The 18583-nt window shown below is 39.2% G+C and overlaps 1 protein-coding gene across 2 annotated transcripts; it reads left to right on the top strand.

The window, feature by feature from the left end:
* The first annotated feature begins 4815 nt into the window (after positions 1-4815).
* Positions 4816-14742, top strand: LOC109065421 (PR domain zinc finger protein 1). Of its 2 annotated transcripts, XM_042755738.1 has the most exons (8): positions 4816-4991; positions 6466-6717; positions 8112-8231; positions 9296-9548; positions 11441-12405; positions 12484-12612; positions 12726-13356; positions 13407-14742. In XM_042755738.1, the coding sequence occupies exons 1-7, from the start codon at positions 4965-4967 to the stop codon at positions 13311-13313; spliced, it is 2334 nt and encodes a 777-aa protein (XP_042611672.1). In that variant the 5' UTR covers positions 4816-4964; the 3' UTR covers positions 13314-13356; positions 13407-14742. The 2 variants fall into 2 exon arrangements, with proteins under 2 accessions (XP_042611672.1, XP_042611671.1); XM_042755737.1 differs by having other exon boundaries at positions 12726-14741.
* The last annotated feature ends 3841 nt before the right edge of the window (positions 14743-18583 follow it).

Here is an 18583-nt window from a genome sequence, read left to right as displayed (position 1 = left end):
AATCTGCTCTTTTACATTTCTTATGTTTTAATTCTGTTTTATTATGATTTATTACATTACCATTGTTTTTTATTACAATATTATAATCATAATTATTTTTATTACTTACATAATGCTTTTTCTACATTAACAATTTACACATTAATTTACCATTATATCATTAGCATATCTTTTAACAAATTCAGTTATATTGGTTAATTAATTTGTTATATGTTATTGAATAATTCTTTAACCAGTGAGTTGGTGATTTGACATGTAGTCAATATTGTGTGTGTGTGTGTGTGTGTGTGTGGTGTATTTATATGTGTGTGTTTGTGTGTGTGTGTGTGTGTGTGTGTGTGTGTGTGTGTGTGTGTGTGTGTGTGTGTGTGTGTGTGTGATCTCTCAATAGGAGCCAGCAGTGGTTTAAATGGACTCATTATTCTGACCATGCTGATGAAACATGGCTGTTGGTTACACACACACACACACACACACACACACACACAGTCATATCCATCGCTTCCATCTATCACACTAACACACAATTCTGATCCCAAACACTCATCATGTCATTTTAAGGTGATTAATGTGATCTACACTACTATCTACACCAGAAAAGTTATACTAAACCTGTGACATGTAAACAGTCATCATTTTGAAAGCAACACACGCAAGACACTGACAGGAATTTCATTCAGAATGTTTTTTCAGTGAAGTCTGCTTGACTGCTTTGTGACATACAGCCAAGTATGGTGACCCATACTCAGAATTCGTGCTCTGCATTTAACCCATCCAAAGTGCACACACACAGCAGTGAACACACACACACACCCGGAGCTGTGGGCAGCCATTTATGTTGCAGCAGTTGGGGGTTCGGTGCCTTGCTCAAATAATCATATGTATGAAAATTGCAGTACTTTAAAACCTCTATTGATGTGACAATGTAAGCCATCATATTTGGTTATCATGAGGATTTGTCTCAAGGTACCTGATCCATATAACAAGTGATGTGTTTTCTCCCACATGGATCTATTATTTGAACTACAATAACCAGGCAGTGACCCTGAATCCTTCAAAAGTGAAATAGCTTTATTATAGTTCTACTGTACCTCGCCCCGATGGCTTATCTGATGCTCTCGTTTTCATATATCCAATACAGGTCATCTCACAATACTTCCAAAGTTATAATATATCTCAGTAAATATATTCATTTTAAATGAATTCTGTTGTTCTTAATTGATATTTTTAATAGCTTGCATACAATATGTACAATTAAATAAAAAAATTTAAAAAAAGGTGTTTGAGTTGTTTCGAGAATTCATTTTGCATGTGCACATTGCAACACAGGTACGCTCTGACTCCATGTCGCAGGTGGAGGTGTGCAGACAGCTTTTCTGGCAGCTTTTTGTGAGACTTTTGTGGCAGAGATCCAAACTAAATATTTCCTACATTCACACACACACATTCCCAGCACTTCACAGGGTGCTGATGGGCCAAAGGGCTTCCCTACTCACTGTATGTGTGTGTGTTTTCAGATAAATGCTAGAGATAATGGCAGGTCTTTTACTGATCATCTTTTGCTAATCAGATCTCATTAAAAGGTTAAATGGTTAAAAAGCATTTCCCCCTGAATGCTGATGAAGTCACTGGTGAGTAAAGAGAAGAGCATGTGTGCTTACAGTGTGTCTGACTTTGTTCATCCTACATACTTTTCTCTGCTGCTTTGATGGGGAGGTGTTTGTGTGTGTGTGTGTGTGTGTGTGTGTGTGTGTGTGTGTGTGTGTGTGTGTGTGTGTGTGTGTGTGTGTGTGTGTGTGTGTGTGTGTGTGTGTGTGTGTGTGTGTGTGTGTGTGTGTGTGTAAGGGGGTGGTCAGGAACATTATGTCTGTTTCGTGTAAAGATCTTAGACACAGAGAGGAGGGCATGTGTGCCGGTAGTGCAAACTCATTCAACATGAATTGTATTATCAGCTCAGCATAACGCTGCTGTTAATGCCTGTGCGAATGTTTGTGTGTCTACAACAAACAAATTTCAGTTACAACCCAAATGTCTGGACGGATTTAAATAGGCAATCATCATGACAACAATAAAAATGCTGCAAAAGTATATATTATGTTTAATACATTATACCAGGTATTGATGATATTTTGATTATTGTTTTCTCTGGAGCTGAATGGGAAGTTAAATGACTTCAGCTTTTGCTTTACCTTGGATTTTGTTCTCCTGCTGAAATGTTTGCTTTCGTAATGTCTTCAGTTAATCCTAATGAAGATAAATAGAGAGAAAGATTGTTTGTGTGTGTGATTTTGTGTGTGTGTGTGTGTGTGTGTGTGTGTGTGTGTGTGTGTGAACAGAGATCTCTGAACACTGTGTATATCTGTACAATCTGATTTATATCAATTTAGTCATTGTCAGTTATTAAAGCTGCTTTATTTATTTTACTATTATTTCTTTTTTCTATCTCTCTGAAAAAAGCAGTAACATTTCCCTGATTTCTCATTCTTAGGTTAAAAGTCCTTTCTACCCAAATGGCATGTGCTGTAAGCAAACCCTCAAGCCACTGTCACTGTAAAGGGTTTATGTATCCTGAGAATTTAATCATTAATATAAACAGTTTAATAACACATGTGCCAAATTTAGCATGGTCCTCTTTTAGTTTAGATAGTCTCTGTCTGGTTATAGCATTAATCACCACGCCACCCCCTCTGTGGTAAATGTTGTAAGGAGACAGACATATCTCCAGATGGCTGGTTTGAGGAAGTTGAAGCGGAGGGATTAGAGCTCTGTTGCCCCGTTACCCCACATGAAAAGGGCTGGGAGGGGTGTCATCTGCAGAACGTGCAGCACACGTGCAGATCAGCTTCTCTGTAGCACGTGTGTACACACACACACACAAGCTCGAACCTTCAGACTTCAGACAGGCTTAATATGCCTTGCCTAATATTTCATTTGTGGTGGGATGTGCTTAGAATAACAGCCACACACACAAGCATAGGGGACGTACACTAGCTTTCTTTTAACTAAGTAATCACTCTATTTAGAGAGAACCCTGATTAAATGATTTTAAGGAAGATAACCATGTTTGCACTGTTTTAGAAGGGATGTTTCACATATCAGTCTCTGGCTGCTGAGGACTAGCAGAAGATTGGATGTGGTCGTCAGCACCTTGTATGTTTGCAGCTTTAAGGATTTAAGCACTTACACTGCACAATTTCGTCATTCCTAATTTCAAATCGGGACATTTCTATTTATGCTGCAAGATTTTTTTGCACTTCATATCTTCCCTTTTTTTTTTTACTCTGTGGTGTGGGGATGTTATGAGCTGTCTGTAAAACTAACAACTCTGTTGATGTTCCTCTGCCCGCTATTGTTTTCACTGGTTTTCTTTCAGGCCGCATTAAACCCTTTATATAGACAGTAAAAGGTCCATTTGAATTTGACTTCAGAGATGAGAGAGTTCTCCCTGCCCCCTGGCTTCAGCTTGTCCAGAGAAAGAGAAGGTCTGATCAAGCCCTGGAGGGTTCAGCCCTTTTATGGGCTTGAAGTCTCTTAAAGTGGATCTTATTGGGGATGGCCTTGGCAGAGACCAACTATCTTCTCTAGGATCCAGCTTGCTGGCAGGTCCCCGTTTTTGCTCTTTCATTTGAATGTGAATTTCAGTGTTTTGGTGCTGGTCCTTCCTGCACTTCTTATTGAGTGGGTTTCAGTGTAAACAGCTGTGGACCAGATTGGGGCGGGTTGTGGGCTGAGCGGGTTCTGGGCAGCCCTTTGGGGCTACAACAATCTTCTGGGTAGTCTGCTGCCAGGAAATAGTAGGCTGTGACTGATGTGGTCAGCACTTTGTCACCAGCTGAATTTCGGGTGGGTGAGAGTGTTTTTGTGTGTAATGAGGGTTTTTGAGCATGTCTGCTGAGGGACAGGCAAGAATCCTTCAAGAATCTTTCATTACTACTTCATATCCACCTTATGAAAGAGAAATGTTTACAAGAAAATGTCTCTGAATTTAAGACTGATCAACATGTAAGAACCCAGAAAACATGTTCCTATAAGTTTGTTGGAGCATTCTTAAGAATGAATAATGCACTGGAGAGGCTAAGTATTGTGGGAAAGAGTGTAAAATGGGAGGTAAAAGAGGAACAGGGACGTCAGTCGGCTCCCAGTAAATGGCCTTAGTTATTGAGTCACCGTCACAGGACGTCCTTCCTTCACAGGATGAGAGCGAGGAAGACGCATCAACATGTTCACTTTCCTCTTCAAACAAGACTTCTGGGGCTCTTTTCTTGTGTTGTGCGTCTCAATAATTCAAAGACTATTTTGGTCACTTCTTTTTCTTTTTTTAATGAAGGTCTGTGTTTGAATTGAATTAATTAAAATTTTATTAACATATAGTGCACAGTTTTTTTTTTTTTTTAATTTTTAAAATGTAAAATATATATATATATATATATATATATATATATATATATATATATATAAACATACTTGTATTAAAATTTTATATATATATATATATATATATATATATATATATGTATAAATTTTATTACAAGTATGTTTCAATAGAACAAGGCAAAAAAGGGGTCAAAAGAAAGGAAATTTAAAAGAATCTCAGAGATTTAGGGTAGTTAGTGCACTTATTTGTTATTATTTGTTATTTTCTCTTATTAATTATTTTTCTTCAATAATGTGTGTGTGTGTGTGTGTGTGTGTGTGTGTGTGTGTGTGTGTGTAGCAGTGGAGTAATTGTTAGATCATGTCATCTGGAGGCGGAGTAAGTGACACTAAGGTGGGAGGAGAAAGTGGGCAGGGCCAAAGTGCCTTCAACAAGTCAAACATACTTGCTCAGTCAGTCAGTCAATCTCAGGCACTTGCAGGAGAAGTCACTTACCATCTGGACTAGCAGTGGGACAAGACAGGAGAACTGTGAGCTGCACCTGTCCCATACACACACACACTCAGGGGAAAGATCACACACAGCCTCTATGTGTGGCTGGGACCAGAGCGTCCTGGTAAGTGATATTTCTCTAAACTGTGTTTCTGTGTGTTCTGCATCTGTTTCTGGTAAAGCAGAGGATTCGTTATGCAATGAAACCAGTTATTTCAGAAATTAAATATTTAGTGCTTATTTAGTTATTTAGTGGTTATTAATTATATGTGGTGTCATTGTTTTTTGGTAGAAAAACTGTTTTATTGGGGCTTTTATTGGGGCTTCCTAGTTTGTAGGTTTCTTCATTTAAAATTCTTGACTGTGATAATCTAGGCAGTTCCATTTATTTTAATTAATTTAAAACAATTCTTAGAAAATAATTTCTGTATTTAATTCTTAGGAAAAAAAATCTATATTTAATAATAGTTTATAGCTCGAATAAATTTAAACTATACATATTTTTTAAGGATTTCACTTAAAAGTAGTCTTTTCTTTCGCTATCCAACATAAGATATAGTTTTATATTATGCATGTATATTTAGTATGCATACATCTGATTTCCATGTTTGTTAATATGGTATTTTTTTTAGTTTCAATATGAGTTGGTTCTACAGCTGTCCTACGCACACGATTCTTTCTAACAAAAAACAAAACTATTTTCTGATCTTCTAAATTAAATGTTAATATAATAGATAATGCTCAACTACTATTTAATTTCATCACAAATCAACTATTTTATACGAATCAGTTACAGCTTTGTTAATTTCACATTACTGTTCGTTTTGGAACATAAAATTTTATTAATTCTGTAAACTTTAATAAAATTAACTACAACCATTTGTAATTATAAGAACAAATAGTTTTAAATTAAGTTTTTAGTTTAATTGGAAATTTAGTTTTAAATTAAATGAATACACTTTTAATCATTTCAAGTGGTTTAATAAAACATTCTCAAAAAAGTCCTAAACAGGTAACTACATATTTTACCTTTTGAATTTCGGTTGTATCACTTTGCGTCAAAGTTTTGCTTCTTTTGTTTCTATTTCTCACACACACATTCTCTGGGATGGATTGATGGTTCTGTTGCTCTGCCACTCTGATTCCAATTTTAGCTACACTCAGATGTAGACGGGACTTCCTTCCTCTGTTTTCCTCCATTTGTGACTATTTTTTCACTCAGAGAAGAAAACAGGGAGAGGGTAAGACGTATGTTGATAGACCGAAATTAAGAGTAGGACATGAAAAGAGAGATTGTGATCAGTTCTGACCTTATAAACGGGTCGGGACGGCTGTTGTCCTTAATTTGCTTCTTTCTAGTTTTTAATGTTGTGTAAACAATTAAGCTCTAATTTAGTCAAAAATATTTCAATTCTAATGAATTATATTTTTTTGGTATAAAATAATATTTGTGCATCACGAAAGTTTTAAAGAAACTAGATCAGTTACAGTATGTAGTTTGACCTTTTGGCTTTACTTGGATAATGTTTTGTTCTCTTGTTCTCACAGACTATCTGATAAGACGACACATTTATTTCTAATGCTTTTTCTTTTCTCAGGCTGCTTCTCATCACAGCTCGGCCATGTTGACTACTGAGGGAGCACCCTACACCGTGGACAGCGAGGAGCTCAAGATGGATGTAGAGGATGTAGATATGACAAAATGGACGGAGGAAGAGTTCAAAGAGAAATGCACGTACATTGTAAAAGACCACACCTGGGAGGGTCCTCTGGAGAACCCAGAACTCACTCGGGCCGAGGCGTCCTTACCCAGAAACCTGGCCTTCAAACACCCACCAGACTCTAAAGAGGTATGACATGACGCCCGGCAATACGCATGATGAACTCATGGCCTCGAGGCTTCCTTTTTAAAATGTGCCACGAGATTCATCGGGTTACAACTGCAGTCCCGCATGCCATCTGCTAATAATTGTTGTCTGCTTGTATGAATGTACTGACAGTAAATCTACAAACCCGCCTCAGAGTGTCACATTACCAAGAAGCGGGTTTAAGCAGAACTTTGGATGGTTGTGATTCTTGTTTAAACAGCATCTCCATAAAGCTGCACCTACTGATCGTATAACTGGTATTAATCTTCTTTATCAGCACTGTCAGGCCAGTTTTTAAACTTGTTTTGTTGACCTGTCTGTGTCTGTGTGCTTCATAATTTCTAGCTAACATTGTTACTCAGCTAACACAAACATCCACATAACAAGCTCCTCAAGCACCCGAGTGCAAAAGTTCCAGAGTGCCATCTATCAAACCTGTTTTATCTGCAGCAGACTGCCATGTCTGTGTCCATGACAATCCACAAACACACTACTTTCCACCTTTCTAGCGCTAATGACGGCAGAAGCTTTGAAAAGGATTAAGGCTCTTTTATTTTGAAAGCGTTTATAGATCAATACGAACAGGGCTATAGATTTTTTCATCAGTCGCTCTGTCCGTCTTATCTCTTCCTGTGAGGAAAAAAGCGTGCTACTTATAAGGTGATAAAGAGTTAACCCTCTTTCTTCAAGAAACACCTGAGGTTCAAACACGAAGAGAGTGAGTGAAGTCATGTGTTTCACAGACGGAGATTATGATGACGAGAGAGTATTGATGGGGAGAGCATTTCATTTAAGATGAAAAGTGCTTTGTGTAGGAGATCTTCAGATTTAGAACCATACATAGATGTTTAAAATATTCTATATTTTGGCTTTGATTTGAAACTTCCCATCTCTGTTTAACACATTTACTTATTTAAATCCATTTTGCTGAATCAATTTAATCTAGAAAATCCTGTCTGGTCTAAAATATATTAATATTTCTATCAAATAATTCACCTGTATGATTCGGTGTTGTGAAGAGAGGTTAAGCTTTGGTGATCTGCTCAGAAGAAGTGTCTGTGTGGTTAATAAGAGGTGAAGCAGGACAAACGAATAGTCTCTCTTAGCCTTAGGAAACAACCTTGATGACCTTTAGCTTCCTGTGGCTGTCAGGAGAGGTGACGGGTGAAGAGAGGCATGGCTCCATGTCTTTCAAGTGCGCACATCTGGCTGACTGTCAATTAATTACCCCACTCTCTCACACAGACACACACACACACTCTGTCTAAGCTAATTTAATGATGCTTGCAAATAATTTTTCAGAAAATTATCAAATTGTGAACTGTACTGTAACCTATCTCTTTCTTAACCACCTGTTTACCTATTTTTCTAACCAGGTTATCGGTGTAGTCAGCAGAGAATACATCCCCAAAGGCACACGGTTTGGCCCCCTTGTGGGAGAGAGTTACACTGCAGAAAATGTCCCCAAAGATGCGAACAGGAAGTACTTCTGGCGGGTGAGTTGTTTTGTTTCAAAATCTTTTAATAAAGTAGGAGCGGACAAGAAAAAAAATACCGGGTCACTTCCTTTTCCACTGACTGACTTCCTGTGTGACATCATGGGCTAGATGGTTATGTAGAAGCAGTGAGTTTATATTCTCAGAGCGACCAGAAACTGCTGAGTAAAGATCTGCTGTTTTGGGAACTGCATTGGTGCACTGGTGCTGAATGACTGAGAGAGCACTGATACGTTCCATATAGTGTAATCTTTATTTGACTGTGCAGCGCTCTGAGCGTGTGGGACAGGAAGTGCTGAATGACTGCAGTTCTGGTGCTGTGAATATATCTTTCTTTAGAATATTTCAGCTTTACAGATCATCTGTATCACTGCAGTTATTCAAAGAGTTTGACCAGTGAAAAAAGAAATCACATTAACTGCCACTACAATTAAAATGAAACATTTGACGCAGCTGTCGTCACGGAGAAAGTGCAAAGTCAACCCGCTCTGGTTTTGTGTTGACTTGTTTTCTGTCACTTCCATATTGTTGCCAAATCAAAGATCCCCAAGTGGAACAACTCTGGTCTTTACCTACTAGAAACAGAACTGATATCATTCTTTCCTGTGTTACTGTCAGTCCTTAACCATATGCTGCAGGGCAGGTGATTACATAGTCATTAGTTAGAGTTTCAAGCATAGAGAAAAAATGCTACAGGAAGTGTAGTGTCGACATTTGAGAGGGGAACCTTGTTTGTGACGTCTTGGAAGTGTTCCTGGAACTTGAAAGCTTAGTATAAACAACATACTGAGACAGGCGTCCCCCGACCATACTTCAGACGAGACCCAAGAATGCATCAGAGAGCTGGATGGAGATACTCTGAGACTGTGAATATTAGTGCGGGGGTGTTTGCTGACTCACTGTGAGACTTTATAAGAGCAAACACCACTCATCTGTCACAAAAACATGAGAACCACACTGGAGGACTGTAGAATAGAGCATTGTTATAAAGACAAATATAGTAATTGTAATAAAAAAAAATCTGGTCTTAATTTGTTTTTTTTATATACATATATATTTTGTAGATATACACAAATGGAGAGTTCCATCATTTTGTGGACGGACTGGATGAGGAGAAGAGTAACTGGATGCGTTATGTGAATCCAGCTCATTCCCAGCATGAACAGAACCTTGCTGCCTGCCAAAACGGCATGAACATCTATTTCTACACCGTGAAGGCCATTCCTGCAGACCAAGAGCTACTGGTGTGGTACTGCCCTGAGTTTGCCCACCGTCTCAACTACCCTGCCTCTGGAGAGATTATGATGCAAAAACTCAGTAAGTTCACAAAAAATACATATATTTGATGCCTCTATTTGCCATAGACCTGGACAGATATTTGTTCCTTGTTATCTCAGTTTAAATCAAGAAAAACATGCCTTTCCAACTATAGAGATAGACTCTGTAAGCACTGTGCAAACACACCAGCTTCTTACCTTTCATCTCTGTTAAGATCGGAATTCTCTGAACTACTCTGTTTCTCTGTTTTCTTCCTCTACAATGTTTTTGTTCAGGCTAATTACAAAGAAAAGGAGTGTAATGTTGAAGCCATTGGTGTTTGAGAACGTTCTTTAAACATGAAAGTTCAGACTAAGGTTTGTTTTTCCCAACATACGAAACCAGCAATAAAAGTCTCTAAACTAAAAAAGACGAGACAGAGGGAAAGATTGATACAGAGGAGAGGGGGAGATTATAGGTAGGTGAACAGGCCAGTCAGTGTGACTCCTCTCCCCAGAGTCATGCGCATACCCTGGGGCCACTGGATGTAGCCGACCCCTTGAGCTCAACACACATAGACAAGTCTTTAATTACACCTACTCACTCATGTCTGCTGCCTCTCTACCTGCAGCCTTCAGAAGGAATAATAGCTCCTGCATCTCAAAGCAGAACCTAAAGAAAGCTGGTGTATGACTCAATATAATAGAATGGGCTAATCTGACTGACACAGCCTCCCACATGAAACTGATTTAGACACTGACTTTCTATTTCACTGGTCCAGTCTGGTGTAAAATAACAGCAACACCAACATGGATCTTGAGTCCTTTCCTTTGTCATCCTGCCTCAGGAGGTGTGGGAGGAACTTCTTCATTTGTTTGCCACTTTAAGAGTAAGGAGAGGCTAGTAAGATATGCAGGAGAGAAAAAAAAAACTCCATTGACTAGTTGAACTTCCTGGCGGCAGGGCTGTGCTGACAGATTGATATCTCTGTGATCGCCGACTGTTTGTTTTTGGCAAGCTCTCTAGGGAGGAACAGAACTCATACTATCTGTGGAAGAGAGGTGGGAGGGGAGAACTGATAACCTCTCGGTTTGTTTACACGTAGCTGCCGGGACAGAAGGATAGGGGAGTAGATAGTACGGATCATCTTTTAAGGGATACTTATCATGCACACACTCATATTCACACTTGAATTCTACACAATTAAAGTTCAGTGAACAGGAAGCAGGAAGTTATTTAATTGTTTACATCCTTTTTAAAGAGATTAACAGTGAAGTATTTAAGATATATGGAAAAGTAATTTTCTAATTAGATGCCCACCTTTCATCAAATGTGAGTGGGTGGAAGGGTCAGGGAGGTTTATAATGGGTCTATTTAGCCTAAATCTGAGACATGTATTACTCCATGTATGTTTCATTCATATCTCATTCCTCATCTGATTTTTAATGTGAATTCTGTGAAACCTTTTAAGTTTGAGACTGTGCAGAAATTTGGGAACTCATTTAAGATTAATCACTAAATAAAATCCATCCATGGTCTCTGTGGACTATACAAGGGAGAGATCTAGGCTTGTAGATCCCTATTAGCAGGACGCCATCAGTCCCCCCACACCCACTCATGAACCCCATTAGATAGTATCAGTGCATCCATCCCACCCTGGCTGGGGCGGCTGTCAGGCCTCACATCCTGTCTGTAGACCCTAACACAAGATAATTTATCAAACTGTCGCACTAAGTGAACCACTGGGGTGCTTTGTAGAAATTTGGTTTAAGAAGAGCTATATCCTCTGGGACAGTTGAACTGATGTGCCCCTTAAAATAACAGTAACTGGAATTGGTCAAGAATTATGATTGTGAAAAGTAATATATGTAAAACATCACAAACAGACCTGTACCAGTGAATGTGAATGAGTGAGAAAATTATTAACATATTGTTTTTTTGCGTGTAAACAGAGCAGAGCCTGATCGAAGCCACACAGCAAGCGACTGAAGTCAAGCACCCAGTGAAAAGAGAGCACAGCGTTTCAGAGATTTTGAAAGACGTACTGCAAGAACCCAGCAGACCACTTCCCACCCGTCCCCGCTGCCCCAACAGCCCAGACCGACCTCTTTACCCGAGTGCTGTCTATCCACTCCGCCCTTCCCTAAATGAAGACTTTCTAAAGACAACCACAGTATTTGGGCTCCCGAACCACTCACACAGACAGTGTACAGTGACACCCAGCCCTTCAGCACACAGCAGTCCGGAGAGCAGTCCAGAAAGCAGTCCCACACCAGCATCCCTTGAGCCAAGAGACACCCTTCTCTCCTTCTCTCCAGCACTCTACAGTCGTGGCCTAAACCACTACCCAGGCTATTCACCAGCAGGCTCCATGCCATTCTACCCTAACCCGCACTACTCACGCTACCTCATGCCCCACTACCCTGTTAGTAGTTTAAATGGGCCACCTACTTTGGGTGGTATATTTCCACACATGTACCCTTTTTATAGCAGCTTGGTACCCCCTCATGTTCCCTTCCCACATGGCATGCTTCCACCCGAGGGTAGCCGACAATTTCTGCTTCCACCTGACTCTCCGGTTGCCAGGGACATCCTGCTCCCAGCGGCCACCAGTGCCTTTTCTCCAGCCACTTCTCTGAAAGACAGACCAGTCCATGGTCATGGGCACCCCTATGCTCCCGCTGGTAGGTCTCCAACAGCCGGCTCTGCAGCCTCTACAGGACGTGTTCCTACCAAGCCTACCTCAGCAATCCTGAGTACTAGCCGCTCCGAGGATGAGGCGATCAATCTCAGCAAGATGAAACGGGGTTCCGCAGGCTACAAAAGTCTAGATTACCCACTTAAGAAGCAGAATGGGAAGATCAAGTATGAGTGCAATGTCTGCACCAAGACTTTCGGTCAACTTTCTAATCTCAAGGTAAGCAAGAGAAACATGTTTCCCTTTTAATGAAAAGCATATGTGTAGTACCTAGCTTACCTGTTTTTTTTTTTTTAGGTGCACCTGCGAGTCCATAGTGGTGAACGACCTTTTAAGTGTCAGACCTGCAATAAAGGTTTCACTCAGCTGGCCCATCTGCAGAAACACTATTTGGTCCACACGGGAGAGAAACCCCACGAGTGCCAGGTAAATAATAACAACAATTTCAGTAATAACTAGTCATTTCCTTCTCTGAGTACATTTGTAAGGTCTCTGCTCAAATAAGAATGAGATCCTAAAACTCTGCTTTCACCTCACAGGTGTGTCACAAGCGTTTCAGCAGCACTAGCAACTTGAAGACCCATTTGCGACTGCACTCTGGTGAAAAGCCTTACCAGTGCAAGATCTGCCCAGCCAAGTTTACACAGTTTGTCCACCTCAAGCTGCACAAACGGCTGCACACACGAGAACATCCACACCAATGCCCGCATTGCCACCGCAACTACATCCACCTCAGCAGCCTGCGGCTCCACCTCAAAGGCTACTGCCTAGCAGTCTCTCCTTCTCCCAGCTGCAGCCTGGATGAGCTCAACCGCGTCAACGAGGAAATTGAACACTTTGACATCAGCGATAATGCAGACAGACTGGAAGAAATGGAGGGATTTGATGTGGAGAGCATGGTAGAGAAACAGATCTTAGGCCTGCTCTGGCAGGAGATGGATTTTAAGGCGTCTTATCACAAAGGTAGCACTGGAGGAGACCTGCACCCCCCACCACCTGCATTATCTACATATCGTCTGAACAAGCATGGCAGTGAGGCCTCTGTCATCAAGGTTCATTGCAGTAGCCCTATCCAGCTCCTACCTATCAAGGTTAAAAAGGAGACAGAGGAGGCCATGGATACCTAGCCAACTAGAGGCTTGCTGAGCGTTTGCCTGACTAGCTGTCTAGGCCAGGTTATGGACAGCCACAAATATACATAATTCTTCTCGAAGAATCAGGCTATGGCCTTTATGTTCAGGGACTTCAGTACTCAGGGCTAACAGACATTGATCCAGTTCATCAGTGGTCCAGTATGTCCTACACAAATTAAAAAGACAATCATATTCTTTTATTAATATTATTATTATCGTTATTAATATTATTTGCTCTTCTTTGTGTTTATTTTAGTTTGTTACATAATCTATTTAATTTATTGTTGAACGCTTCATCCTTCACAACCAATACATGGAAATAATGTTTACAATGACTGGTCAATTTGTTGTAATTTACTGTTTTATATATTTTCTTCTACTATATTCTTTTGTGGATAGTAACTGTAAATAGTGTCCCAGTTGACTGTGATTTCATGTGTGACTGCAAAGAGCTCACCACATTCAGGTTTGTTTTTAATGTGGGCTTAAGTCAGAGGTAGATCTTTTTGTTGAAGGCATTTGTTTTTTTTACTATAGGAGAGGTCAGAGAATACATATCTATGTGTACGTGTTTTACATAACATTTATTCTCTTAATGTTGAGCTCTACAAAATCTAATGAATACAAAAAGGGCATATTGTATATTACCAACAACTGTTACCTCAAATGTCTGAGTGAGTGTATGTGTATGTATGGTGTGTGCTTGAATTGAGATACGTCAAAGGCATATGTGATGTTTGTTTTGCTACTTGAAAAGAAAATCAAATGTCCCAATGTGCAGGTCTACATGTGGTCCAAAGAATAGCAGTCTGTCTAGCTGTCACACACAGGCTGTGAGACTGACACCGACTCTGCATTTTCTTACTTATGTGTGGCACATTACTGAAACCAAAATGATAAAGAAATGAGAATGTGGAAATGATAACCAAAGTAAACTCTTTCGTTTATTTTCAGAGATGTATGCAAATGCAGTATGAGCTGCTGCAACTGTCTGCTCTGCGGGTCTGTGATGTTGTTTATGGACACTCCTCATCACTTTGGCCTTTGTATGCACTGGTTCTGTATTCTTTTGTCTTATGTTTGTACTTTTTTTCTTTGTTTTTAATACGATTTTTTCCAGCGGTATTAGTAGGACAGTTTATCAGCAGCATGTGCTGTGAGATAGTAGTATCTCATACACTTTCTGTCCTGAAGTATGACCAAAGTCTACACCTCATCTTCAGCTTTAAATTAAAGAAAAAAAAAAAAAAAAAATGATTTCTTTGTTTACATTCTGGTTTATGTAGCTATTTAAGTACAGCTTTGACAAAATGTAAATTATAATATAAATCTTTACTGATCTTATGCATTTTTGTCACTTGTGTGTTTTTTCATTATACATGTAAAACAGGGCTAAAGGCACATTCTCCTCTAAACCACTACACACCACAAAAATCTCAAAAAAACACAATATAAAAAAACTAAAATTAATAATTCAAGTGAAAATTTGGTGGATTCTTGATGCGAGCGATTGCAGGACGCAGCATACAGATCGTTCTGTGCTAATTTGATTAATTTGTTATGTTTGATCAATATTATAGATTTATGTAGCAAATGAGAATTGACACCATTATAGAATATATTTTGAGGCAAAGGTCTTGTTAATTGCTTTAAGTTTGTTCAAGTTAATTTAATCAAGTTTTAATAACTGGAGAATATGTAAAAGTATGGTATATGGGGTAAAACACTATATAGTAATGCTATATATAGTGTGTTAAAGTGTAAAAAGGATATTTGGCAATTTATCAACCTTGAAGGAGTTTTTTTTTTTTCCATTATGACTTCATTATGACAATTATTTCCAGTAAACGTTGAACTAGCAAAATAAAATTTGTAAAGTGCAATAGAAAACAGCCACAAATAAATTCAATTTTGAAAATATGGAATGGTTCTGATTCTTAGGTACTTCAAAATATAACAAACTATCCTTAACGGTGCATTAAAGCAGTGGTTCCCAACCCTGGTCCTGGAGGAACCCCAACACTGCAAATTTTGCATATCTCCTTTCTCTGACACAGCAGTTTCAGATCTTGGAGTCTCTACTAATGAGCCGATGACCTGAATCAGGTGTGTTTGATTAAGGATACAACGTGCAGTGTTGGAGTGCCTCCAGGACCAGGGTTGGGAACCACTGCATTAAAGACTCTGGGGTCTGCGGGTAGCTCCGGGGTTAAGTTAGTAACACAGCAACCCCACAATTACAAGATGCTTCATTTGCACTTCCGATGAATAGATCAATGACTAGGCAGACAAAAGAAGCAGTCACCAAATCCAAAGTGTAAAATTCCACACCACACAAATCATGACACTCTTAGTAATACCAGCCAGAACAGGCTTATAAATATAGCACACTATACACATATACACTATGTCACTACAATAATGAAATGCATATTAAGAGATCAAAATCTATTATCAGTGTAAATGATTGTATGTCTAGCTGTATGACCATGGAGGTTAAAACAAGGAGTCAATTTCAAAATGTTTTCTATTTATTGAAAATCAGTCAGAGCCACATTTAGCCTACTGATAAAAACTTTGCTTTGAATGATCAGTTCAAAAGAAATCCAGAGAGTAATACAAGTGTAAAGAATTTAATCTTGGCTGTGAAACCTGACTGTAAGAATGGGATGTTTACAATGTGTTTTCATTGTTAAGCAGATGTGGTAATACAACACTTATGCAGTTCTGGCTCATGCGTGTCCTCTTCCTAATCCAGTTCTGAGAACGCTGACTGTATCAAATGGAATCCCTTTCAGCTCTACCCAAATTGTACATTTATAGGCCCCATGTGAGCATGTGAATTATATGATAATTGCCTTTCTTCATTTCCCGCTGCTAGATGATGTCTGAATCACTGAAGCTAAAAGGGGAAACACACAGTTACAGAAACAAGCTTGTTTTCAGAACATCAACAAAAGTGAATGAACAAGTCAGCAACTCAGAATCTACTGACGTGGTCTTACTGTTTAAACCTATAAGAGTATAAACATAAAAAGTCGAGAGAAAAAAAGATTCTCCTTCACATAAAAATAACTGCAGTTTCCAGCTTAAATGAACACTAATGGCAGTAAACACTTTAATTTTTTTAAAACACAAATTATGACTACAGGGGCAGAAAACTGATTAATAGGTTTAGTGAATTTTATGATTTATGTACTACAAACACTTTTTATCACAGAATAAGGCAGACTATTTATTTTCTATAGCCAACTATAATAAATGCTGTCAGTTAGCACTGCATTATTCAGATGCTTTTTATTACTATTGAAAAACACATATGAACCATATTTTGTCGCAATCGTGTGTTTGCTGTCTTCACATTTCATCAGTAAAAACGTTTCTTTTTAATCGGCCTAGCTAAAGCTGCGATTGCTTTGGCTACAGTGATAGCGGGATGCCTTTATTCATATTAGGGATTTCCTGGTACGTCGTAAGTTATTACTTCTACAAGTACGTTTTGGACTCTCTGACAACTGATTAAGAAGTGAGTATACGCAGCTACACCACTGCTTATTTTCAAACACGATTGAATATTAGACTTGTACATTTTCAAACTGCATTGGAACATACAACTAACATAATAAAACACTGAACTGAACATGCTTTTAGTGCCTGGACAGCTTACTTTGAAAGTGTCACAAAACCTGCAGAAGCAACGTTTAAAAAAGTATTTATACTAAGAAGTTTCATTGATGTTTTCAAATGGATTTTGCTTTTGTCACTGTGGTTTTAGTGGACAGTTCGTCAGCTAAATGTTAAGAAAAGTCTTCTGTAAAACAAATTACCATCTTGAGTCACTGCTGATGGAAAAAAAAATGAAGAAAAGAAAAACAATGGAAGAAAACTACATACAAAAAAATTATGTGGTGGTGTGGGGTAGGGATCATCATTGTCCCCTAAATGAACACAGCACCTTGGGGTCCCTCAGCACCTGTCCATTAGGAGCCGAGGTTAATGACAGGTTGGGTCTATGTGAGCGAGAGGGTGAAGGGGGTCTGAAGAAAATTAGAGAGCAGCTCATGTTAGAGAAGAGAGAGTTTTGTTGTTTGTTCCTCTGTGATCACCCCCTCCCTCCACTCAGCAGCTCAGTTCCAGGTGTACTTTTGAGTACGAGAAGGCCGTTCTGATCGGACAGAGGGGAAAGTTGTCTTCTGACACCTCATATAACTTAACAGGGCCTAGCTGAGTTATGGCCTTTGAGTTTTTCTTTTATATCCCAATCAGCAAGTGTAGGAAGTGGACGACACAAGAGTAATGTGGATAAAGTCTGTAAAACTGGGTGAAAAACACATATGAGAGAGCTAAAGGAGACATGAACCCTGTCCGCTTCCTCATTAAATTAACTTCAAAGCGGGTTCACTACCTAAAACGGTCAAGTCTTCACCTACTTCCCACGGAGGAAACCAAGAAATGAGGAGAATGAAGAAATGAGTTTCAAAACAAAAGCTGGACACTTTTACGACATGCATCAGAACAAATGTCTGAAAGAGAGATGACAGAGGAAGACGCAGAGGAGGAGAGTGGCTCCTCTGATCTTTTAAGTGACGGGTTTACTGGAATCAGCGAGTGGGTCTAGGATGGCTCTTTATTTAATGAACACATGAAGAGTGCTCGGCTTCACTTTGATGTCCACTCCGCCGCCACACAGGAGGGACCGCCTCCCAACCCTTCTTCCTGCGTGCCTGAGAAAACTAATGGCACTCGGCCCTGCCCCCCAGCTGAAGACCACAACACTGAATGAGACTGAACTCTAGGTCATAAAATAAAAAATAAAACACATGGGATATACAGGAGATTCTTTACAGTTGTGAACAACAGAGAATTATGAATTCAGAGCCATTGTTTTGCAACCCTCAGATCTTGAGTATTATTTTCATACATCTTGGTAATCTACAAAACGTAAAACTGTGCCATTAATATCACAAAGAATCTGGAATGAAAAGAATTAAACCTCTGATTATGCGTAGATCAGCATGTAGATTTTCTAAATGCAAAGAATACCTACGACATTTGCCAAAATGTAAAGTATACAACAGTTTACAAGTATCCAGTATACAATGCAAGGCACTTGGCCAAACTGTGTACTTTCACTGTGACTAATGAACCGGATGTACGTGGCCACATGACAGGTGTTATTACCAATGCCTTCTCACTCATTTTAGTTAGATTGTGGACACAAGTGGACACATTTTTAAGTAAAAATGAGGGAAAAAATTATAGAG

Source organism: Cyprinus carpio, unplaced genomic scaffold, assembly GCF_018340385.1.
Source record: "Cyprinus carpio isolate SPL01 unplaced genomic scaffold, ASM1834038v1 S000006746, whole genome shotgun sequence".
Lineage (NCBI taxonomy): Eukaryota > Metazoa > Chordata > Actinopteri > Cypriniformes > Cyprinidae > Cyprinus > Cyprinus carpio.
The sequence above is the reverse complement of the archived record's forward strand: the minus strand, read 5'-3'. Positions and strand labels throughout refer to the sequence as shown.